At 43.5% G+C, this 23,085-nt stretch overlaps 2 protein-coding genes and 1 pseudogene across 6 annotated transcripts in view; 1 reads left to right on the top strand and 2 right to left on the bottom strand.

Moving 5' to 3' along the window:
* Positions 1-1,810: 1,810 nt before the first annotated feature.
* LOC109891518 (CCA tRNA nucleotidyltransferase 1, mitochondrial-like) lies at positions 1,811-4,384 on the bottom strand (annotated as a pseudogene).
* Positions 4,385-5,723: 1,339 nt separating this feature from the next.
* LOC109890936 (PRA1 family protein 3-like) lies at positions 5,724-9,116 on the top strand. The gene is made up of 3 exons (XM_020483100.2): positions 5,724-6,050; positions 7,679-7,896; positions 8,027-9,116. The coding sequence occupies exons 1-3, from the start codon at positions 5,872-5,874 to the stop codon at positions 8,203-8,205; spliced, it is 576 nt and encodes a 191-aa protein (XP_020338689.1). The 5' UTR covers positions 5,724-5,871; the 3' UTR covers positions 8,206-9,116.
* Positions 9,117-15,015: 5,899 nt separating this feature from the next.
* LOC109891516 (FERM domain-containing protein 4B) overlaps positions 15,016-23,085 on the bottom strand; it is a 63,438-nt gene continuing 55,368 nt past the window's right edge. For 2 of the 5 annotated variants that reach the window (XM_031824907.1, XM_031824905.1), the window contains exons 13-23: positions 22,678-22,816; positions 21,888-22,029; positions 21,619-21,749; positions 21,408-21,524; positions 21,011-21,239; positions 20,697-20,753; positions 20,423-20,570; positions 19,611-19,775; positions 18,662-19,386; positions 18,292-18,442; positions 15,016-16,627 (exon numbers count right to left, since the gene is read on the bottom strand). In XM_031824907.1, coding sequence (XP_031680767.1) covers positions 16,072-16,627; positions 18,292-18,442; positions 18,662-19,386; positions 19,611-19,775; positions 20,423-20,570; positions 20,697-20,753; positions 21,011-21,239; positions 21,408-21,524; positions 21,619-21,749; positions 21,888-22,029; positions 22,678-22,816 — 2,560 coding nt within the window. In that variant the 3' untranslated portion in view covers positions 15,016-16,071. Of the gene's footprint in view, positions 16,628-17,092; positions 17,258-17,649; positions 17,918-18,291; positions 18,443-18,661; positions 19,387-19,610; positions 19,776-20,422; positions 20,571-20,696; positions 20,754-21,010; positions 21,240-21,407; positions 21,525-21,618; positions 21,750-21,887; positions 22,030-22,677; positions 22,817-23,085 lie in introns of all 5 variants that reach the window. The other 3 variants (XM_031824908.1, XM_020484073.2, XM_031824906.1) reach the window with 3 other exon arrangements.

Genomic DNA, 23,085 nt, shown 5'->3' with positions numbered 1-23,085 from the left:
ATACGTGTAAAGTATAAGTAAGGAATGGATTAAGAATATACACATATGTCAGAGCGGCATTGGACTAAGATACAGTGGTGAAGTATAGAATACAGTATGTACATATGAGATGAGTAATGCAAGATATGGAGACATTATTATAGTGGCTAGTGTTTAATTTCCTTAAAGTGGCCAGTGATTCCTAATCTATGTCTATAGGCAGCAGCCTCTGATGTGCTGGAGATGGCTGGTTAACAGTCAGTGGTGTAGTATAGAATAAAATACAGTATGTATAGCTGAAGTCAGAAGTTTACATACACCTTAGCCAAATACATTTAAACTTAGTTTTTCACAATTCCTGACATTTAATCCTAGTAAAAATGCCCTATTTTAGCTCAGTTAGGATCACCACTTTATTTAGTATTTTATATTTCAGCTTTTATTTCTTTCATCACATTCCCAGTGGGTCAGAAGTTTACATACACTCAATTAATACTTGCTAGCACTGCCTTGAAATTGTTAAACTTAGGTCAAACGTTTCGGGTAGCATTCCACAAGCTTCCCACAATAAGTTAGGTGAATTTTGGCCCATTCGTCCTGACAGAGCTGGTGTAACTGAGTCAGGTTTGTAGGCCTCCATGCTCACACACACTTTTTCAGTTCTGTCCACAAATTTTCTATATAATTGAGGTCATGTCTTTGTGATGGCCACTCCAATACCTTGACTTTGTTGTCCTTAAGCTATTTTGCAACAACTTTGGAAGTATTCTTGGTGTCATTGTCCATTTGGAAGACCCATTTGAGACCAAGCTTTAACTGATGTCTTGAGATGTTGCCTCAATATATCCACATCATTTTCCTGCCTCATGATGCCATCTATGATGCCCTCCTGCAGCAAAGCACCCCCCACAACATGATTTTGCCACCCCCGTGCTTCACGGTTGGGATGGTATTCTTCGGCTTGCAAGCCTCCCCCTTTTTCCTCCAAAAATAATGATGGTCATTATGGCCAAACAGTTCTATTTTTGTGTCATCAGACCAGAGGACATTTCTCCAAAAAGTACAATCTTTGTCCCCATGTGCATTTGCAAACTGTAGTCTGGCTTTTTTTAATGGTGGTTTTGGAGCAGTGGCTTCTTCCTTGCTGAGCGACCTTTCAGGTTAAGTCGATATAGGACTCGTTTTACTGTGGATATAGATACTTTTGTACCTGCTTCCTCCAGAATCTTCACAAGGTCCTTTGCTGTTGTTCTGATAATAATTTTCACTTTTTGCACCAAAGTACGTTCATCTCTAGGAGACAGAACGAACACGTCTCCTTCCTGAGCGGTATGACGGCTGCGTGGTCCCATGGTGTTTATACTTGAGTACTGTTGTTTGTACAGATGAACGTGGTACCTTCAGGCATTTGGAAATTGCTCCTAAGGATGAACCAGACATGTGGAGGTCTCCAATTTTTTTCTGAGGCCTTGGCTGATTTCTTTAGATTTTCCCATGATGTCAAGCAAAGAGGCACTGCGGCTGAAGGTAGGCCTTGAAATACATCCACAGGTACACCTCTTATTGACTCAAATGATGTCAATTAGCCCATCAGAAGCTTCTAAAGCCATGACATCATTTTCTGTAATTTTCCAAACTTTTTAAAGGCACAGTCAACTTAGTGTATGCAAACTTCTAACCCACTGGATATGTGATACAGTGAATTAAGCGAAATAATCTGTCTGTAAACAATTGTTGGAAAAATTACTTGTGTCATGCAAAGTAGATGTCCTAACCGACTTGCCAAAACTATAGTTTGTTAACAAAAAAAATGTAGAGTGGTTGAAAAACGAGTTTTAACGACTCCAACATAAGTGTATGTAAACTTCAGATTTCAACTGTATGTGGTGCCAAACTGGATCAGAACATCTACTGCTTTCTCAGCCAGGCAGGAGACCGCATCCTGCTGTAGATGAGCAACCCAGAACTGTGTCAGTGTGTTTGCCTCAAAAATCATCTTGCTTCAATCAGTTTACTCTAGTTCAGAATAAAAATTAACTGTATTTTAACAGCAATAGTTCCAACCTAGACTTGTTTTCAACAATAATTTCTACAGCGAAATGTACAGTAAGCCTGAATTTTTCATCTTCAGCTGTACTGTTTCTTAGGGTTGCACTATCAGTAGCTAGCTAGGTTGCTTTGGCTAATGTTAGTTATTAGCTGTGTAACGTCACAAGGCCAGGGGATTGTTTGAAAGATGATCTCACATCTACTACTATTGGAGATAGTACTCCCTTATTTCGGCTTACAGTATCATCATCACCTGTTATAAAATGACAACAATGCCTTGTTGGCTGACTTACTTTCCACTGTCGAAGCACTGTTTCCTGAAGCACTGTTTCCTGAAGCACTGTTTCCTGAAGCACTGTTTCCTGAAGCACTGTTTCCTGAAGCACTGTTCTGCCCTGTTCTGAAAGAACTCCCTGTGTTTACCGTCATGTTGTGCCTGGATGTTTGGTCAGGACGTGTCATTTTATTCATTTGTTTGTTTTGAGAGACTCATTACTAAACACTTCCCCACACAAAACACATTGTGGGTGCTCCTCGTTATTTCTCAAAGTTTGTATGAAAGAGCAGCATGTGGGTCGCGGAGTGAACTTCAAGAAAACTGCAGAAAAAAGATCCGGTAAACTGCAAAGCACACAGGCATCTTCCCCCTTACCTCTCCCACTCGCGCAGCTGTCAAACTGAGCAGAGACCGCTGCTAAGCAGAGAGCGCACTGAACCGAGAGCGCAGTTGCACTTGGCCAAATCAATTCCAGTAATTAATGAAATATTATACATTAACTTCGTGACCCTCCATTAACAGGTCCGCAAACCAAACTTTCAGAAATGCTTATATAGAATCCAATCTAACCCCGTTTGGACAGAAATCAAACCAGACATGTTTTTTGATTTTCTAATGTCAAGTTTGACATTAACGCCAGAAGAGGTGAATATATATATATACTATAAACACACCTAAAAACATGGAGAGGTCTCTACGTCTTTCTGCCAGTCTGTAAGTGAACATCCACCTGCATTGTGGTCACCTCAAAGTTCTCATTGTGAAGCTAGAGATGAAAAGACAAATGTGTTTTAAAGGCATACACACCTCCTGTACAGCATAATTTGCACTACAATGACTGTAGTGTGAAAGTAATTATTCCCATCATGGCAAAATCATAGTGTAAAAAGAAAGGTCGCTAGTGAAAGGCAACATCACTTTCTTTTACAACAGCAGTCTTACATCCTGTATCTTTAATTGGATTGTAAAAGCAGGGAATATTTGTGTATAGCTGGTCGAACTTCATAGTAATCTTGAGATGTGCTTACTCGGGCAGTGATGGTCCCATGCTTCTCCCCTTTATTGTTGATCCTCCTGATCTCTGCAGTCTGGAACGTGATCTACATATCCTCTGGTGTTGCCATGGTCACAAGTCCACATCCTCTGGCCGTTTCCCAGACAAGAGGTCCAGCACTGCACCCCCTGCTATCCTCAGCTCAAACTTGTACTTCTCAAAGAGCTCTATGGAGAAAGACAGACATGCCTAAATACATAAGTTGATAAGATCTATACTGTTGACATGCATTGGCCCCTGCATCACCCAATTATAATTACAAAAAAGTAGACACACGGATTAATACATTCGGATCCGAACCTGCTTCTCAAGTCCTGGCCTCATCACTAATAAGAGAATAAAAAAACTACTTGAGAGGATCAAATTCTGAACAGTGCTACAAATGAATTTGCATGCCACAGACCTTGAAAGGCAGTTATGAATATCTAGACTTTGATCCAGATAAATTGGTTGGTAGCTAGCTAAGTAAAAGTTTATGAGAATGTGATAGAGTAGACATGGCTTCTGCTCTCACCTGCTATTCCATTCAGTCCATCACTGAATAAGGACTGTACCTCTGTAGTCTTCAGCTGCATGGTAAGGAGACTTCTGAAACTCGAAGTGAGACGAACTCTGCTAATCACCACAGGATTCAGGATTCTCCCCCACATCTAGATGATGTTGAGCAGAGGGACTGTTAGCTATAGCTAGCTGTGGTTAGCTAGCTATGATGTGCAGTGGCAATGAATGAACTAACGTTAGTGGTGGTTGTAACACACATTCTGCTAATGTTAGATAACCCTAGTGACCAAGCAACTACCGTAGACATTTCATTACAGCTAGTAGCTAGCCTCCAGACATGGATTCCATGTGTGTGTATATATATATATAGAAATAAATAACAAGTAAATCTGGTAAAGTATACTTATATCGTCATGCAGTTGGGTATAAATTTCATGTGAACTGACCAACAAAATATGAAGAATTTCACTACTTTGGGAGTCTTAGAAACATTCCCATACTATGCTTATTCAACAGCAGGAAGTGTGCTTTCACAACAAGAGCTCGCTGACCAATGAGAGTGCGTTTCGTCGTAAAAAAGGGCGGGGTAAAGTAGAACAACGTGAGATGTCACGCAAACGTTTGCATGAACTGTTACTTTGTTGTACACTTTTGTGTTCTCGGTCTGTTACTTTGTTACGACTTTTGGGCAGTCTCTACCTAAGACTAACATTTCCCCCAAACTAAATACTTAATGTCATAATTCCACTTGTCAGCTAATTTTGACTGCGCTATACACAGATTAACAGAGACTGGAAATATATGGTTGATGACGCTTACATTGATTCATTAGATCACTCTGAAATATATCAAACTTCATCAGAGAGATTAGTGTTGCGCAGTATGCCGAAACGTTTACAGTACTAGAACATGAAAAACGGTTCGGTACTATAGTTTGTGTACTTTCGTTACTTCTGTCAAATGTGTTCACGTCATCTACTGATTGGGAGAGGATCAAGTATGTTGCTGCGTTCAAGATGACTGGAAACTCTGAAAAATATGAGGTCGTGATGGCAGTGATCTTCAGGTCAGAAAGTCCCGAGTTGGAATTCCGAGTTGGATGACCGTTCAAAACGATTTTTCCCAGTTTGAGTTTGTTTTTTCCCCCGAGTTTACAGTTGTCTTGAACGCAGTGAAGTCGGAATTGAGAGATTTCTGAGTTCCCAGTTGTTTTGAAAGTGGCATGTCTATCAGTGCAGCAAATGCCCCCCTTATAGTGTGAGAGCACCATACCTGCTCCACTGATGCCTCGTTCAAAACAACGTGCTACTTCTATACAAATGATGTTGAATAGTACAATAAAATAAGTCCCAAATAATAAGTCCCAAATGGAAGGGAAATAGATTATATTACCATGAAATCAGCCAAAACAAGCTCAATAAATCAATGCATGCACACACTCATATTAAATATGAATTAAACTTTATTATGAATAGGCCTAGGCTATGTCTTTATTTTCCCAGTTTATCAATGTACTAGAGATATACCATTCAAATAAATGATTACCATTATGTTGTTATGTAGTTTGATTGGTAAAAAACAAAGTCAAATCGAGGATATTTAAAAAATATATATTCATGTTTTATTTTTATGTTTAACTCACATAATATAATTTAAGCATATGCATTAAGGTGTCTATAGAATACACGTGGGGAAAAAACACATTTAGACATTAATAAATGCATTCCTATACCTTCCAAAATATTTGTTTACGCCGGTGGGGTAGTGCCAAGATGGAGGCGAGTCGGCTTCAAAATAGTGCATTGAATGTCATCTAGTGTGTATATAAATAATTGGTTTATAGACATCATTGGTTGACTGGTTGGTTTGAAAGCTATCGCGAGAAATGGAAGGGGTATTTTTTTTAAAATGATATTTGAGCGTAATCTTCCTTTTGTTGTAACCAGACATACGTTCTGCAGCCTACAACAAGCATATTAATTATATTTCATAGTCTTCATACAGTAGCAAAATGGCTAAGGTAGAACTCACACCGCTGAGACCCTGGGACGATTTCTTCCCAGGTTCTGACCGATTTGCTAAACCAGACGTGAGAGATCTACCTAAATGGAACAACAGGGTTGTCAACAACTTGCTTTACTATCAGACGAACTATTTGGCGATGGCTGTCCTGGTTTTCCTTATTGTGGGGTAAGTAGCATGAGACGCTTTCCACAATTTGTATCGACAACATAAAATATCTGGAAATCTGCTTTACTGTAGGCCACCATTGCCTAGTCTATTCATCTATGTTAACTCTGGCCATCACCATAACTGTTGTGTTGACGTCTATAAAAGCTGCAATCTGGGATTAGTTTTTGAGCAAAATGACAGCCCCGCCACTTGTTTTGGTATAGAGGCCTACATTATTGGTGCTTCTTGTTTTGTTGTTGTGAAAAATGGAGTACATGTTGGGTTATGATAGGGTAAAACAGTTGCGTTAAAAGCTGAGGCATACATTCTTAAATAATAATTTTCAATGGGTAGCCTATGACCAATGAACATATTCCCATATCCAAGATCGTACCTTTAACTGATGCCAGCCTGAAATTAAAGTGTTGGGTATCATTTGCGAATTTTGGGGGCAGAGAGACTCACTTTAAAGTCTAATCATAGGAGCTTCCTGCCATGTTAATTGCTACCAAAGCATATGTTGGCATTTTGTAATTTCTTACAATTCATCTGAATGAGCTTTCTCCTTCTATTGCCATGTCTGAAGGATTGGCAGCATGATACGGCTAATGCCAAGGGAGACTGAGTGCATGGTTGGTAAAACAAAGTCTCCAGACCTATTTTGGGCATAGAGGATGTGGGCACGCTTCACAGGTTGAGAGACTTGTCTTGCATCCCCCTGTAACTCGACTTGCAACGTCTTATTGCAAATGTAGTTAAGCTTTTCTCTTATGATGTTCACATTTAATTTCACAATAATTTTAGAAAATTAATATAAAGGCCTTGCAAGTGTCTCATTTCTTCATTTGTTTCTAAAGTTCCTCAGATTTATGATATTGTCATTTCACAAATGGTGGAACATGACAGTGCATTACTAACACTTGATCACAAAAAAATGACTTAAGAGGAAGAGTTTCCACTTCAGAAATGTGGAGTTAGGGTTTCTAAAAATAGTCATCTTTTGGCTAGACCTACTTGATTATGATGACACACTGTTGCTATGGTGGTCAGCTACTAGGCCCCTAATCCCTGCTCACTCATCAGCTGCTGTTCTAGATAACAGGAATATGAGATGAATAGAGCACAGAGAGTAAGCTGTCCTAAATCAAATAAATAAAAATAACTGTGGGTTGGGGAAAGCTCACCATTGGAGTCTGAAGATGTAACGTCAGAGCGTCGTATGATCTAAAACAACACTCTAGAATAAAGTCTGAGACAAACTATTGGAAATTCTAACATCCTTAACATAGCGTGTGAAGCAATGTCAAAACTACTTGCTGTTTAAAAGTTCCTCTCATCCTTCATCAGGCCATTTCTTTTGCCAGTTCTAGTAAATGTCACTGCTTTGTAATCTCTTGAAGATGTAGATTCACGTCAGTAACACGTCACCATAATCTTTGAAATTGCTCTTATTGTGATTATGAGTTAATAATGTTTTGTAGAAATACACATTTTCATTAGAAAAATTGGAAGTCATGTTGATGTATTGACAGTCTTTCACCACTAGATGGTATCACTGACTACAATGTATGAAAGATCAACTGTTCCACACTGTTCCAGCCAGTGTATGATCTCCTACCCCTTCAGTATGTTGTGCTTCCCTGCAGGTTCCTGAACCCTATGGAGATGTTCATGGGCATGGCGGTGGTGTCATTGGTCTTCCTGGGCTCAGTGTGGGCTGGAGAGAATAAGGCCATGATCAAGGACTTTAAGCGGCAGAACCCCACATTGTTTGTCATGGCAGTGATGCTTGCCAGCTACTTCCTCATGTCTCTCTTCGATGGCGTCATGGTCTTTATATTTGGGATCACGTTTCCTCTTCTCTGTACGTTTTTTTGTTTGTATTAATTGTTTCTTTTAGCCTACACTTCATTATGTCATCACATTAGTTCTAGGCAGAGAGGTGTCGTGCACATTATAGAATATTAATCTGCATCTATTTCTTTGGATTTCAGTGATCTTTGCACATGCCTCATTTCGCCTTCGCAACATGAAGAATAAACTGGAGAATAAAATGGAGGGGGCGGGGCTAAAGAAGTCACCAATAGGTATTCTACTGGATGCACTGGGCCAGCAGGAAGAGAGTCTGCAAAAGATCCAAGAATTCTTGGAAGGAAAACTAAAGGAAGGATGAGAACTCCACAAAGACGCCACAGTCCCTGTGTTGTCGTAGGTCCCCTATCAGCCTCCCTGGCCTCTGACCGGATGGGAAAGGATTCTTTTGCACACCCCCTTTTAACGTGCAGTCTCATTGCATGCAGTCAATGTTGAATGGGAATGATTGTAATACATCTCAGCTTGTTTGAAGACTTCAGCTAGAAACCGTATTGCCTATTGCACATGCAAGTGTATGTGTGTCTAGACTAGAGAACATGTGTTGAAAACACAAGCGTTAGTTTAACCTCAGGGTATTTGTTACTCCACCCAAAACTTGTTAGAGCACTTTTTTTTTAAAGTAGTGATGTCTGCATCTCAATAGTTCACATGTGAGTCTTCCCCGTTGAATGGATTTGTGTGTGTAGTTGGGCAAGTGTTTCCAAATCCTGTATGCAATATTTATACAACTTATTTATATTTTGTGACTTTTGTAAATATAAGGAGTGAAAATATTGTGGCGTTAAAAGCAAAACTGTGACCGGACTGATTGAGGTCACTTGGTTTGAAAAATAAACAGAACTAGGTTTATTGTTCCATAGATGAATTCACAATTTATCTCGCAAATTAAGCAGTAGGGAATTAGCTTTTTAAAGTGCTGTGCATTCTCCCTTTTATTGATGCAAACATTGCAATGTGAAAATGCTGATTTGTGGAGAGTAGACCTTTACTTTGCTACTAAGCTGTACTACCTTTCTTATTGCTCTCTTTCCTCAGAAGATCTGGAGGTATTTAATCTATGTTTAATTATTTTCAATTAAGAGAAACAACTGACCGGCTTGGCTATGAAGGAGAAATTGTGAAATCACTGTAAATTATTAGTTGTGAATTTTTGTTTTCAAAAAGTGTTAAATAAATACAGTACCAGTCACGTTTGGACACACCCACTCATTCAAGGGTTTTTCTATTTTCTACATTGTAGAATAATAGTGAAGACATCAAAACTATGAAATAACACAATCATGTAGTAACCAAGAAAGTGTTAAATCAAAAAATTGTTTAGATTTTTCAAAGTAGCCACCCTTTGCCTTGCTGATGGATTTGCACATTCTTCGCATTCTCTCAACCAGCTACACCTGGAATGCTTTTCCAACAGTCTTGAAGGAGTTCCAACATATGCTGAGCACTTGTTGGCTGCTTTTCCTTCACTCTGCAGTCCAACTCATCCCAAACCATCTCATTTGGGTTGAGGTCGGGTGATTGTGGAGGCCAGGTCATCTGATGCAGCACTCCATCATTCTCCTTGGTCAAATAGCCCTTACAGAGCCTGGAGGTGTGTTTTGTGTCATTGTCCTGTTGAAAAACAAATGATAGTCCCACTAAGTGCAAATCAGATGGGATGGTGTATCGCTGCAGAATGCTGTGGTTGCCATGCTGGTTAAGTGTGCCTTGAATTCTAAATAAATCACGACAGTGTCACCAGCAAAGCACCATCCTCCATGCTTTACGGTGGGAATCACACATGCGGAGATCATCCGTTCACCTACACTACGTCTCACAAAGACACGGCGGTTGGAATCAAAAATCTCACATTTGGACTCATCAGACTAATGGACAGATTTCCACCGTTCTAATGTCCATTGCTTGGGTTTCTTGGCCCAAGCAAGTCTCTTCTTATTGGGGTCTTTTAGTTGTGGCTTCTTTGCAGCAATTTGACCATTAAGGCCTGATTCACGTAGTCTCCTCTGAACAGTTGATGTTGAGAAATGTCTGTTACTTGAACTCTGTGAAGAATTTATTTAGGCTGCAATCCGAGGCTGGTAACTCTAATGAATTTATCCTCTTTTCTGGATTGACTGACCTTCATGTTTTAAAGTAATGGTGGACTGTCATTTGTCTTTGCTTATTTGAGCTGTTCTTGCCATAATATGGACTTGGTCTTTTACCAAATAGGGCTATCTTCTGTATACCACCCCTACCTTGTCACAACACAACTGATTGGCTTAAACGCATTGGAAGAAAATAAAATTCCACAAATTAACAAGGCACACCTGTTGATTGAAACGCATTCCAGGTGACTACCTCGAAGCTGGTTGACAGAATGCCAAGAGTGTGCGACGCTGTCATCAAGGCAAAGGGTGGCTACTTTGAAAAATCTCAAATGTAAAATATATTTTGATTTGTTTAACACTTTTTTTTGCTTACTACATGATTCCATGTGTGTAATTTTATAGTTTATGTCCACTATTTTTCTACAATGTACAAAATAGTACAAATAAAGAAACCCTTGAATGAGTAGGTGACTCCAAACTTTTGACTGGTACTGAATATGTTTCAAGTAGGAAACCATAGTTCCTGTGCCCATGAACGCCAAGGTAACCTGTCCAAATCGCCCCATAGTACTCACATCTATAGCCATTAAATGCTTAGGGTGTTTTTTTCTCACTGAATTCAAAGGTTTATTTAATAACAACATGGGACAGAAAGTAACCTGACATTCTACGCTAATAAAAGGACCAAACAAAAGAACCAAGCCAATTGTGTCCTAATAAACTAAATGAGAGATATTCAATATTGTGAATTTCATAATCAAATGACCTTTGAACAAGCGTTTGATTTAGAACTTCAAAGGAATGTGGGATCCTAACCTATGTCCCATCAGCATTCACTCAGCGCCTCACCCTATTTTATCTCCACAGTACCTCCAGGGTGATGGATGGCCTAACTTTTACCTTCTCTCCACTTGTCCCAATGCTAATCAATAGGCTGCAGTAGATTATAGTGAAGAGCGGAATACTGCACAGTCAGTGACAGAGTGGATTCATCTGCAGTCACTCAACGCCAAACTTTCTCTGGATTGCTGTTGTCAGCTACTTCGACCTCTCATAGGCGCACATTGGAAATTCATTTCAAATCACAAAGTGATCATTCTATTGCACTTACAAGCCTTGGAGAGAAAGTTTTATGATTTACATAACGGTGTCTTTTTTTAAGGGTGTGTGCGTGAGAGAGATGGAGAGAGAAAGATAGACAGCAGGAACTGATGGCCTGGGTGTACTCGGGTGCAGTGTTTTAAGTGTGAGCGGTAGAGAGAGTTCAGCTGCAAGGCCTTATCGGTCCTCTCGGAGAACTGCACAAGTGTGATTTATGTCTCCTCCTGCGCCACTTTTCCTTCATGCGGACGACATTGAGCAACCTGGGAGCACACGAACGCACAAGCCCAAGCGGCAGTAAACTCAAGTCTCAGAGCAGAGAACACGGTGGAGGCCCTTGTTCTCTCTCTCCCCTCCAGCTTTTGTGCTGATTTACACAAACATGTCTGTTGTGCGAAGCAGCTCGTCCAACAGGCATGTGTTTGGTGTATTGCCTCCTGATCTGAACAGATGTTTAGTGTGAGGCTTTAAGAACATACGTGTTACTCTGGCAAGGAGCCTGGTGAGGAAACATCCTTTGTGCTGCCGAGACTCTCCCCAAAACACACGCATCTTTGCTGTAGTGTGTGTGTTTGGAATATTTTGAACAGGGATTCAAAAAAGTGTTTCCTAACTAGCCATTACTGGCAGACCATGACCAGTTTAACCCTCCCTATCAGGCTTTTTAACTTTGCTGTGTGAATGCATTTGACCACAGTTTGCTGACACAGCACATGTAGTTTTGTATTTAGCATTTTTTCAGGCTGTTGTTCTCATGTGCTGTTATGGGTTTGGGGATGACAACATCTGTCTCTTGTTGTTTTTGTTGCAACAAGTCAGTCACTGGGCATGAAATGGAGTAATTCAGCATAATGCAACATTCATGAAGTCAGGTCAACACAGTCAGCTGGCTGTGCCTTAATCCATCATGCCATCAGAACCCTGTATCAGTCGGTCATATCCCGCATGAGACCACTTTAATCTGCAGTGCTATGAGACATCTACCCATTATTACTGTTTCTTCATCGTCTCACAAACAATAACCCCCCCCCAGTTTAGGTGCAGAACACTGATCCAGCTAACCCCTCAACTACAGGTCAGGAATATTGCTCCCTGAGCAGAAGTAAGACCTGCTGCCCTGAGGCGTGATGACCAATTATCACCCGGATTGACAGCTGCTTTACCCTGAGCAGGGTAAGCAGCAGGCAGGGTCTAGCTAGCCACATGTCTGCACTTGACATCAGGGGAGTGTCTTTGTGGTCTATCAACACACACAGGAGCCCATTGTTTATGTAGTCTTGTGTCAGCTGGAACAGCCATCGTCCAGGGAGGAGGTGGAGAGACACTGGGGAAGACAGCTGTTGTCCAGGGAGGAGGTGGAGAGACACTGGGGAAGACAGCTGTTGTCCAGGGAGGTGGAGGAGAGAGAGACTGGGGAAAACAGCTGTTGTCCAGGGAGGAGGTGGAGAGAGACTGGGGAAGACAGCTGTTGTCCAGGGAGGAGGTGGAGAGAGACTGGGGAAGACAGCTGCAGAAGGATGTCTCTCTCACGCTCTGCCTCGGGTAAACTCAAGGACCTGGAACCCTCCCCAGAGTTCAGTGGCATTAAGAGCCATAACACTCCAAGGAGGGATACACAATGCAAGCTGGTGAACTGTAGCCTCAATACTAGGGTCAACAGTGGTGGAATGGTAGTAGGATATACTTGAAGTGCTGAGAAATGTGTGCCGGCTGGCTGGGGAGGGAGGAAAGAGGTGAAGGGTCACATTCTGCTCCATGGATGAGTTGAGGCGCCATGTTCCGGAAAGACACTCGCACTACATGGACAGAGTTTTGACTAGTAAGTGAAGTGAAACGTTGCAAAATGTAGATAGAAATCTAATGAATAGAGCGGACTCCTTTCCCTATTCAGCATGACCATTATATCTGTACTGCATTTCTTTTTGAATGTTCTTCAATGTTGTACCCTTCTGAACAGGCCCAGGTTTAGAGCAGTTTACTCTAGCTTGTAATTTATTGGAAGGGCAGTGGGTGTCAGCCTTTAAACAAACTGGTTTGTCTGGTTTACAACTTATGCAGACACATAACCAGCTTGACTACACAGTGGTCAGAAAATGGAGCCCGAGCACCCTAATTGAGTCTTAACTTCTGAGGCTAGCATCAGTTGTTTACAGTTGTTTACATCGACTTTGGCGATGTCATTTACAAAATAGCCTCCAATACCCTACTCAACAAATTGGATGCAGTCTATCACAGTGCAATCCGTTTTATCACCAAAGCCCCATATACTACCCACCATTGCGACCTGTACGCTCTCGTTGGCTGGCCCTCGCTTCATACTCGTCGCCAAACCCACTGGCTCCATGTCATCTACAAGACCCTGCTAGGTAAAGTCCCCCCTTATCTCAGCTCGCTGGTCACCATAGCATCTCCCACCTGTAGCACACGCTCCAGCAGGTATATCTCTCTAGTCACCCCCAAGACCAATTCTTTCTTTGGCCGCCTCTCCTTCCAGTTCTCTGCTGCCAATGACTGGAACGAACTACAAAAATCTCTGAAACTGGAAACACTTATCTCCCTCACTAGCTTTAAGCACCAACTGTCAGAGCAGCTCACAGATTACTGCACCTGTACATAGCCCACCTATAATTTAGCCCAAACAACTACCTCTTTCCCAACTGTATTTAATTTTTATTTATTTATTTATTTTGCTCCTTTGCACCACCTTATTTTTTTATTTCTACTTTGCACATTCTTCCATTGCAAAACTACCATTCCAGTATTTTACTTGCTATATTGTATTTACTTTGCCATCATGGCCTTTTTTTGCCTTTACCTCCCTTCTCACATCATTTGCTCACATTGTATATAGACTTGTTTATACTGCATTATTGACTGTATGTTTGTTTTTACTCCATGTGTAACTCTGTGTCGTTTTATCTGTCGAACTGCTTTGCTTTATCTTGGCCAGGTCGCAATTGTAAATGAGAACTTGTTCTCAACTTGCCTACCTGGTTAAATAAAGGTAAAATAAATAAATAAATAAACAGCTATGACAGGTTATACTCATCACATTTCACCCCAATAAGTTGCCACTAGCAAGTGCAGGGGGATAGATATACACTGAGTGTACAAAACATTAATGACACCTGCTCTTTCCGTGACAGACTGACCAGGTGAATCCAGATGAAAGCTATGATCCCTTATTGATGTGACTTGTTAAATCAGCTTCAAAATCAGTGTAGATGAAGGGGAGACAGTTTAAAGATTTTTAAGCCTTGTGACAATTGAGACATGGAGTACGTGTGCCATTCAGAGGGTGTATAATACTGTGACATAAGTGTAAGAGCCGTTTGAAAAGAATGCCTGAGATTTCCGTCTGTTTTGGTGGGATGGCGTTATGGCCTGCCTGGTGACCTCACCAGGCGGTACATTAGTTACAAGGCCAATAAGAAAGAGTTCCAAACCTCTCTGCCAATAACAGTTTTTGGTTTTCCACTCCCCACTCAGACCACTCCCAGGCAGTCCGAGCAAATTTCTTACATGAGAAATAGCTCTTTGATAAAGTTATTTGTTTCTTTTTGACCATTGTAATTAAACACAATCACAGTAAGGTACTTAATTGTTACCCAGAAAAGATTTGATATAAAACGGCTGCATTGGAACTTTAAAAAAGTCATTATATTGTCCTGAGCTCTAAATTCATCATTTTAAGTTTAAAAAAAGCATTGTACTTTCTTTACGGTAAAACCCAATGAACTAATTACCCTGGCTGAACGTAGACAATTTAATTTAAGTGCTTGATTAAATGGATCTGGATTTAAATCCTCTTTTACTGAATCAGTTACTGGAGATTTGTTTTTTTCAGGTATAACAGTGTTTCTCATGACACATTAATAGCAACCATTTTAGAGAGTAAAACACAAATGAACTGAGGATATAGTTCAAAATGTATGTTTTAATTCAAATGCATTTCAATTATACAAATAACTAAGAACCAGCTTAATATTTGATTGTTTACTATATATTACATGCTTCTTAAAATACCAAAAGAAAATGCTCTAAAAACAGACAGAACCGTACAATGTATTTACATTATCAACAGGGACATACAAATTCCTTCTTGAGGAATGGAGAGCACCAGTCCAGTCCAGCATGGGATGCAGTAAGCATTAAAAAAAATTACAAAAATGAATTTTGTATCGACAAAATGAAGCCCTGTAATAGACTTAGTATTAACATCACAGTCATTGATAAAGTGTTAATGTGGTCTTTGACGGTATAAAAGCCGACACGTTAGACTGAAGCGTTTGGAAGTAAAGATGATCAAATTGCTGAGAATGAGCGAGGTCCAAATGCTTGTAAATGGCTGGTGCAAAAAGACTGACCAACAAAGAATAGCCAAGTGCTGTACATAGCTACGAACAACGCTACCATAGAATGGGCTCTGGAAACTGATAGACTGGAGAATGTTTCAGCAGGTTGCCATTGGTTGGCATCCTTACACTCAAAATCCAATTCCCATCCTTAAATTTCAACATGTCATTGTTTGAAAGATCCTTCATTGTAATGGTGAGCATACAGCTTCCCCATATATTGGTCACGCAGGACAAGTCATGTTCATTGTCCTCCATCCTCCTACTGTCATCCCAGACCCTCAAACTAATCCAACCAGCCACAGCACCAAGTGCAACTCCATGCGCAACACACACACAGAATCTAGCAATACAGAACATTCAGATCAGGTGACCGTGTTGTAATTCTGCTTTCAGAAACTATGACTGTATGCAGATAGACCCACTTTGGCAATTCCGTGTAGGAGAAGTCAAATCAGCTGTACATCGACTTTAGGTCCTTCCCAGTGTGAATTCCATAGTGTTGTTATTTGAGTCTTTGGGTCCCTTCTTCCATCCAGAAAAACAGTTAAGTGCAGTCCAAGGCACATGAAAGTGTCACAAAGTGGAAGTTGAGACCGTTCATGATAGGTCTGACCGCTAGACTATAGTTCCAGGTTTGGAGGAGCCCTCGTGCCAGTAAAGTCGCTGGTCGTCTGGATCCAAGCTGCAGTTTGTATGGCTGCCGATGAATGGATCGGTTTGGCTGCCGATGAATGGATCGGTTTGGCTGCCAATGAATGGATCGGTTTGGCTGCCAATGAATGGATCGGTTTGGCTGCCAATGAATGGATCGGTTTGGCTGCCAATGAATGGATCGGTTTGGCTGCCGATGAATGGATCGGTTTGGCTGCCGATGAATGGATCGGTTTGGCTGCCGATGAATGGATCGGTTTGGCTGCCGATGAATGGATCGGTTTGGCTGCCGATGAATGGATCGGTTTGGCTGCCGATGAATGGATCGGTTTGGCTGCCGATGAATGGATCGGTTTGGCTGCCGATGAATGGATCGGTTTGGCTGCCGATGAATGGATCGGTTTGGCTGCCGATGAATGGATCGGTTTGGCTGCCGATGAATGGATCGGTTTGGCTGCCGATGAATGGATCGGTTTGGCTGCCGATGAATGGATCGGTTTGGTTCACATCTACATAGGATCTGCAACACATACAGGATACAAACAGGTTAGGCTAAAAATAAACAAAGCTGGTAACACAATCCAAGCAAATAGACATTTCTCACTGGTGGAAAGTTATTTGAATAATTTAACCCTGGGATATTGATTGGTTGGGATACAGTGCTAGAGAAATGAAAAATTGACAATTCTATGCCGGGTTTGAAAATGCCAAAATGTGTGTGTGTTTGACCCAGGATTAAACTTTTCTCACACCTAAAAACAAAGCAGATGCACAGAACAACACGCATGAAACACAGAGCATTCAGATATCCGACAGGCAGGGTCACATTTTCTTCCACATATACCACCACTTCCAGAGCTGCACCACCACCACCACCACCAACAGTGGACACCACCACGAGTAAAGAGTAGAAGAACTGCCACGTACAAAATGAGTCCCCACCAACACCATAGCATCTTTGTGGGTAGTTTGTTTTCTCTCTCACCCTTTCTTTAGTGCAGTGCCTTTGATTAGGCGGTTTCATTTCGCTGGTCAGAACTCAGTACCATGATAGGCACCAGCGTCATACATCTCTAATGACCCCGGAGCCCATGCTGGCCCCGGCTCCAGTCTACCACAGCGCCTCCACTCATACTCTGCTGGGGGACATCTGTGCACGAGAGGGTCAAGGGTGAGTGATAGCAATAACGGAGAGGGAGGAGGCAGCTTAAGTGGTGTATGTGTGCCTTTGCAGACCCCATAAGAGAAATGTGACCGCTGGATGACAATTGGAACTAGTATGGCAGCTGAAAGAGATGGCAGGCGTAGACAACAATCCTAAAAGCCATGCAGTTACCAAAGAGCGAGAGAGACAGAGAGACAGAGAGATAGAGAGAGAGACGGCTCAAACAAACAGCTTTGATACTCATTGAAAAAGAGAAGTCCAAGGTACAGACCAGGACGTTTTTAGCTCACTTAAATAAAAACAAGCAAGCAATGAGGTCACACTGAGGACAGACTGATAAGCAAAACCACAGACAGGCCTGGTAGCTGGTTACTTACTACTATCATGGGCTACACTTAGCAAAGGAGACTTTACTAAGTATCTGGCTTCTGGAGCTGTGGGGCTGCTGCATGGGGACTAGAGCCCTGGCCTACCAGCCCTGTGCTCAGCCGGAGCCCACAGTGAGGGGAGGAGGAAGAGAAGGGGGAGGGGAGGAGGGAGGAAGCAGAGGAAGAGCTGGCAGGGACAAAGCCACAGCATCTCTGGCCATCAGGGCTGTACCAGGAACGCTTAGAGTGCTGGGAGGAGGAGGAAGAGGAGCCGTATCTATGAAGAGAGCGGTCCAGTGGACAGTTAAAGCAGGAGAGGAACCACCATTCGTAATCCCAGTAAGAGGAAGAGCTGACCATTGGCTGCACAGACAGACGCTATATGCTATAATCCAATCCAAGCAGTCATGCTAATTGGCTTGTGACTGAGGGAGCACCAACTATCAAAGGGTATTTGTAAACGTCTGGGACATATCGTGGTCAAGTAAGGGAGCCTAATGTCGGCCACAATGGTGTGTGACTGATAAACCAAATGGAAGCTTCATTTTTTCCAGCAAGCATCCATTCAACATAATGACACAGTATTGATTCTTAGGGCCATGGGTTAAGTATCTAATTAGGTAAGAAGCTGAAATGGGGCCAGGAGCTCACCTGCTGTAGGCGGGGTGGTGAGCTGTGCCGTAATGTGCTGTGCCATAGGAGGGGTAATGCTGCTGCACCGGCAGGGGCACGTCGTACTCTACCATACCGCCACGCAGGTGACCGGGCCGGCCTCCTACTGTAGAGGACTGATGAGACGAGACTGGAACAGAAACGGGAAGAGGGTAACGTTAGAACAGGATGACATAGCTCTGAGATATAGAGCGTTAACGAGTGACTGAACGTTAGCGTTTGTCGACATGCTCGAACGCAGAATTGGGCGTTTTGCGCCGCTCATACAAGTGAAACCAAATAATTGCCTTTGACTAACAGACTGGATGCGAGTGATGTGAGAGGAGAGACTTTGGCATGCTGTCTGTACCTGAAGAGTAGGGCATGGTCTGGTAGCCAAGGCTCTGCTGGGAACCCCTCTGATTGTAGTCATAGGCCTGTGGCTGCTTGTGGCTTGCGTTGCGGTGATACCAGCCTCTCAGGTGCTCCTCCACCAGTGCCTTCTGGATGTTCCTGGTCACGTGTTCCGTCCTGGGCGGAGCATGGCGGTTCCTGGGCGGCCTCAGCGTGGCGTAGGGGTTCTGGGCCATACTGTCCGTCTCGTCGTCACCATAGCGACCGCTGTACGCATCATGTCTGTGGTAGGCCGGCGCGGCGTTGTAGGAGGGGTGGATGTTGTAATGACCCTCCAACTCGTTGTGGTACATGTAGACGCCATTAGAGTAGGGCTCTGGGTAGCTGGGGTAGCCCGTCACGTAGTAGGCCGTGGTGGTGGGTCGCGGTGCCCGTGGGGGCTGGTATGTATTGTAGCGGGCATCAGTCTGTGCCAGGTTGGGCATGCTGCCCGAGTTGGCATAGACGTTGCTCTTCCTGCCCCGCCGTCGGTCCCTGGGGCGGTGGGTATGGTTCCCGGGCGCCGAGTACTCCACGCTGGACTGGCTGGTGTAGGATGAGCCGTCGTCCAGGAACTCCGTGCTGTTGCTGCGGCGTGCCAAGACGGACGCGGGCGCCGGGGGCACGGTCTCGACCAGGAACTGAGACTGGGACTCCAGACTGCCACTCCGCTGGCGGAAATGCTGAGGGCCGTCCTCCGACCTGGGAATAAACACCATTAGAATAGGATCCTCGGTCCTTTTCATATAAAATAAATATGGAAAACTATGTTACGCCGGGTTACAATACGTTGTACAGAGAACAACACTAGACAGGAGGTTAGTCTAATTGGGGCTCATGGCTGGTGCTGAGACATATGTTGTGGTGAACATCAGGAGGCAGCTGTGTATGCGAGGCGTGTAATGGGACATGGACGCCTGGCCTACCTGATCTGGGTACTGCTGTAGGCATTGCGGGTGAGGAGTGGAGTCGGAGGCATGCTGCGTGCGTCACGTGGCTGTCTGGAGGCAGGCTTGTAAGGGCTGATGTGGCTCGATAAGGCGTCCGCGTGATTGTAGTGGAACGGTTCCTGGACTTCACCATCATGTAATCTGAAGCACATAAGAACAATGCTTTTTCACAGACTTGACGTCCTCAGGGTAAAGCTTTTATCGTGGTGACACAACCGCTGCGTCTCTACTCAAAACAGAAAAACGTGCCGCGGTTTCAGTCAAAACCTTCCCCTGGGTGACAGTCATTTCAGAGCTCATTAATCTTTCTCTTCATGGAACAGTAAACAAATAACATTACAAAAATGGTAGCTGTATGAAACCTACATGAACCACTGAATTCTGCTCTCCTCTCCCAACAGCACATCATCCATGTAATTTGGTAAATGTTCACACAGTGAGAGAATACATTGAAATTCGGAACGTTTCCGGTCCCAGACTGCTTTTTCCCCCCTCCTTGGGATTGTGGTCTGTTCCTTAGCAGGCAGACACATGCTTACTGCCGTCTATTTTTAAAAGTGGAGCACGTTTGGGCTGATAAGAGGAGATTGTGGTGGGCAGTAGGAGAGGCGGCGGCGGCTGGTAGGAATGCAGGCGGCCCTCCCTAGTTCTCCTGTACAGGTTTATACTGGCTGCTGCTATGGTTCTCCGGGCCCCAAGAATAACTGAAACACTGAGACTGGATAACAAAACAACCCAGAGCCAGTAGAGCTGAAGCAACTAGCCAGGCCCGTGCCAAGTGTGCCTACCGGCTGTTGGTGCCGAGGTCCTGGAGCTGGTTGTGAGCTGAGGCCCGTCGATCAGACTGGTAGTGGAGACTGAGGGTGTCTGAGTGGTGGGGCCGGGGAGAGTACTGCACCGAGCGAGACCGTTGCCTCTGGTCTCCCAGATCCTCGTCTTAAACACACAGGGGAAGGAACTGTCATTGTCATGGTCTGCTAAGAGCTATGGGGGATGATACAAAGGTTTAGCTAATGTATGCATGTATGTATGAATGAATGATATAACCTCCGCAGCACTCACCATCGTCCAGAGTAAGGCTGTCGGACAGGGAGCTGAGTTCGGCGGGGTTCACATCATCTGAGAAAAGGGGAGAGACTAAGGCTTTAGACGTGCTTGTTTTGGGCATTTCATTAGAAGCCATTAAATAAACAAATCCACAACTGATAAAAATCCATCGCCTGAAGTCTAGTTCCTTTCCGGCTAATACAGACAAGGTGCTTCTGGCAGGAATTCTGATCTCTTTGACTCCTCTGTAAGCTACACTCAATATAAACCATGTTATCACTGTGACAGTTTGTGATGTCTGCCAGCTGATATGGCATGGTGTAGGCTACCTGCTATGATTATTGATGCTCTCTGGGTGGGCTTCTTGCCCATCTTGACCCTGTATTCGTTGATCTCGTCCTCAATCTCATGCAGCTTCCTCATGGCGTCTAGGCAGTTCCTCCTCCTCTTCTTCTTCACTGTCTTACAGAGCTCAGCCTCGTTGGCCAGTTTCATCGCCGCCTCCACGATCTTCTGCTGCAGGGCAAACCTGCTCTCCAGGTTCCTCAGGTGGGGATCCTGCCGGACAACACACAGCACAAACTGAATTTTACACACAGACTTGCAGAACGAAGTCTAAATATATGATTACAACATTTCACTACAATGTCAATCAAGCCTAAGATTTATTAGCAAACATTGTTATGACAGCCAGCGCTGCTCCCATCCTGTGACTGCCACACTAACCGCGTCATAGGGGAAGAGGTCGTCCAGTTTGAAGGCTGTCCCCATGCGCCGACGGACCACGGGGGGCTTCTCGCCCGAGGCTAGAGGGTACTCTTTAGGCAGACTGCCTGTCAGCTCCTGGAGGAACAAAACAACAACAAAAAAACACAACAAATCAGCTGGGATATAATCTACTTGAAATCAGGACCTTGAGAATGCTAAAGATGCTTACAGCTTCTCGCAGGCAGATCTTCTTGAGCTCCTCCAGTTTCTGAGTCAGAGAGTCCTGCAGATCCTGCCGTTTCTTCTTCAGGTCAGCAACCTTCTTCTTCTGTTCCTCGCTCACCTCAGAGTCTGCTGATCCTGCAACAGGCAGGCATTATATTTAGACCACGTTGACCACTAATTTCAACGAATCTAATCCATCACTTGTCTTAAATGGGAGCCAATAAGAAAGATAGGTCCATCCAGCGTGGTTGGATTGTTAAGCTTATTGTCTACCTGCTGAGATGAGGGATCCGTTGCTGGCCATGATGAGCTGGTCTTTACTCTCTAAGCTGGACAGCTTACTGATCCTGGGCGCTCTGATCTCGGTCAGGTCCATGGTGATATCATTCAAACTTCTCGCTGTGGCAACTTTGGACTGGAGAGAGAGAGAGAGACAAGGAGAGAAGATAAAGTCAGTATTTCATCTTAATGATTGTGCCGTGCGATGAGAGACCCTTTTGCATGCTTCTGTTTAGGCTAGGAGCGGAGCTCGGTCTCTCTGTCATTAATCAGCCTCAGCACTATTCCGGGATGAGCACTAGTAGAAGCCCCATCTGCTTCTGGAAGGCAAAAAAACATTGACTGCAGCCACACGCGCACTCATTCACCCCCTTGGAGCAAATCTCATCGCTCACACTCAACTTGGAAACAGCAGCAGTGCACAACAACCTACTAAAATATGCACAATCTAAACAAACACATCCAAAAAGGCCCTTCAGTTGATTCATCAAATAAAACAACAAAGCAACTCAGCATTACTTCAAGAATCCCCATAGCCAAGCTTGGGCTAGTCTAACAATAGTACAACACACATAAGATACTGGGGCAGAGACATGTTAGCAACTGGGAGGGGTTAAAAGGTAAAGACAAGCCAGATGTGCATGGTGGAGTGGAGAGATGGTGTGTGGAGATAGATCCGATAGCGTGGCGAGGGTGATGAGGCCTTGAGATAAGGCTAGGAACAGCATAGAGCCTCCAGATGCAGGGGGGAGGGGGGGGGGGGGAGTGAAGAGAAGACACTCACTTTGCTCTGCTTCCTGTCCAAATAGAACCGGTGCTGACTGATGGCCATCACCCAGATGGTTTTAATCAGAGAGTGGCTGGCATACCACGAGTGGATGACCGATCCGGTCTGCCCGAATGTACGCCTGGACACTGTCCTTCTGTGGATTAACGGAGACAGATAAGACACACACATTTTTAAAATCACTCATATTACTGCATCTCTTTAATCCAGACCGGGAACACATGGATCTCACGTGTGGATACACTTTTAATAACATGGTATGATGGGTGCTGGTATCAGAATCATACACAAATCAGGGATTACAAAAACAATTGCTCGCATAAACTCACTCAACATCCAAATTAAATCTCATGGCTGGTTCCGTAATTCAATACATTCATGGCGGAGAGATAGAGCAACATTAGG

The sequence above is a fragment of the Oncorhynchus kisutch genome, linkage group LG5 (assembly GCF_002021735.2).
Source record: "Oncorhynchus kisutch isolate 150728-3 linkage group LG5, Okis_V2, whole genome shotgun sequence".
Taxonomy (NCBI): Eukaryota; Metazoa; Chordata; class Actinopteri; order Salmoniformes; family Salmonidae; genus Oncorhynchus; species Oncorhynchus kisutch.
This window is presented reverse-complemented; position numbering and strand designations above follow the sequence as displayed.

Bases quoted from the DNA above. Each gene is read 5' to 3' on its own strand.
- LOC109890936 (XM_020483100.2), top strand. From the start codon at position 5,872: ATGGCTAAGGTAGAACTCACACCGCTGAGACCCTGGGACGATTTCTTC. The intron at 6,051-7,678 runs GTAAGTAGCATG...GCTTCCCTGCAG, and splicing joins CTGGTTTTCCTTATTGTGGG to GTTCCTGAACCCTATGGAGA. The intron at 7,897-8,026 runs GTACGTTTTTTT...TTTGGATTTCAG, and splicing joins GATCACGTTTCCTCTTCTCT to TGATCTTTGCACATGCCTCA.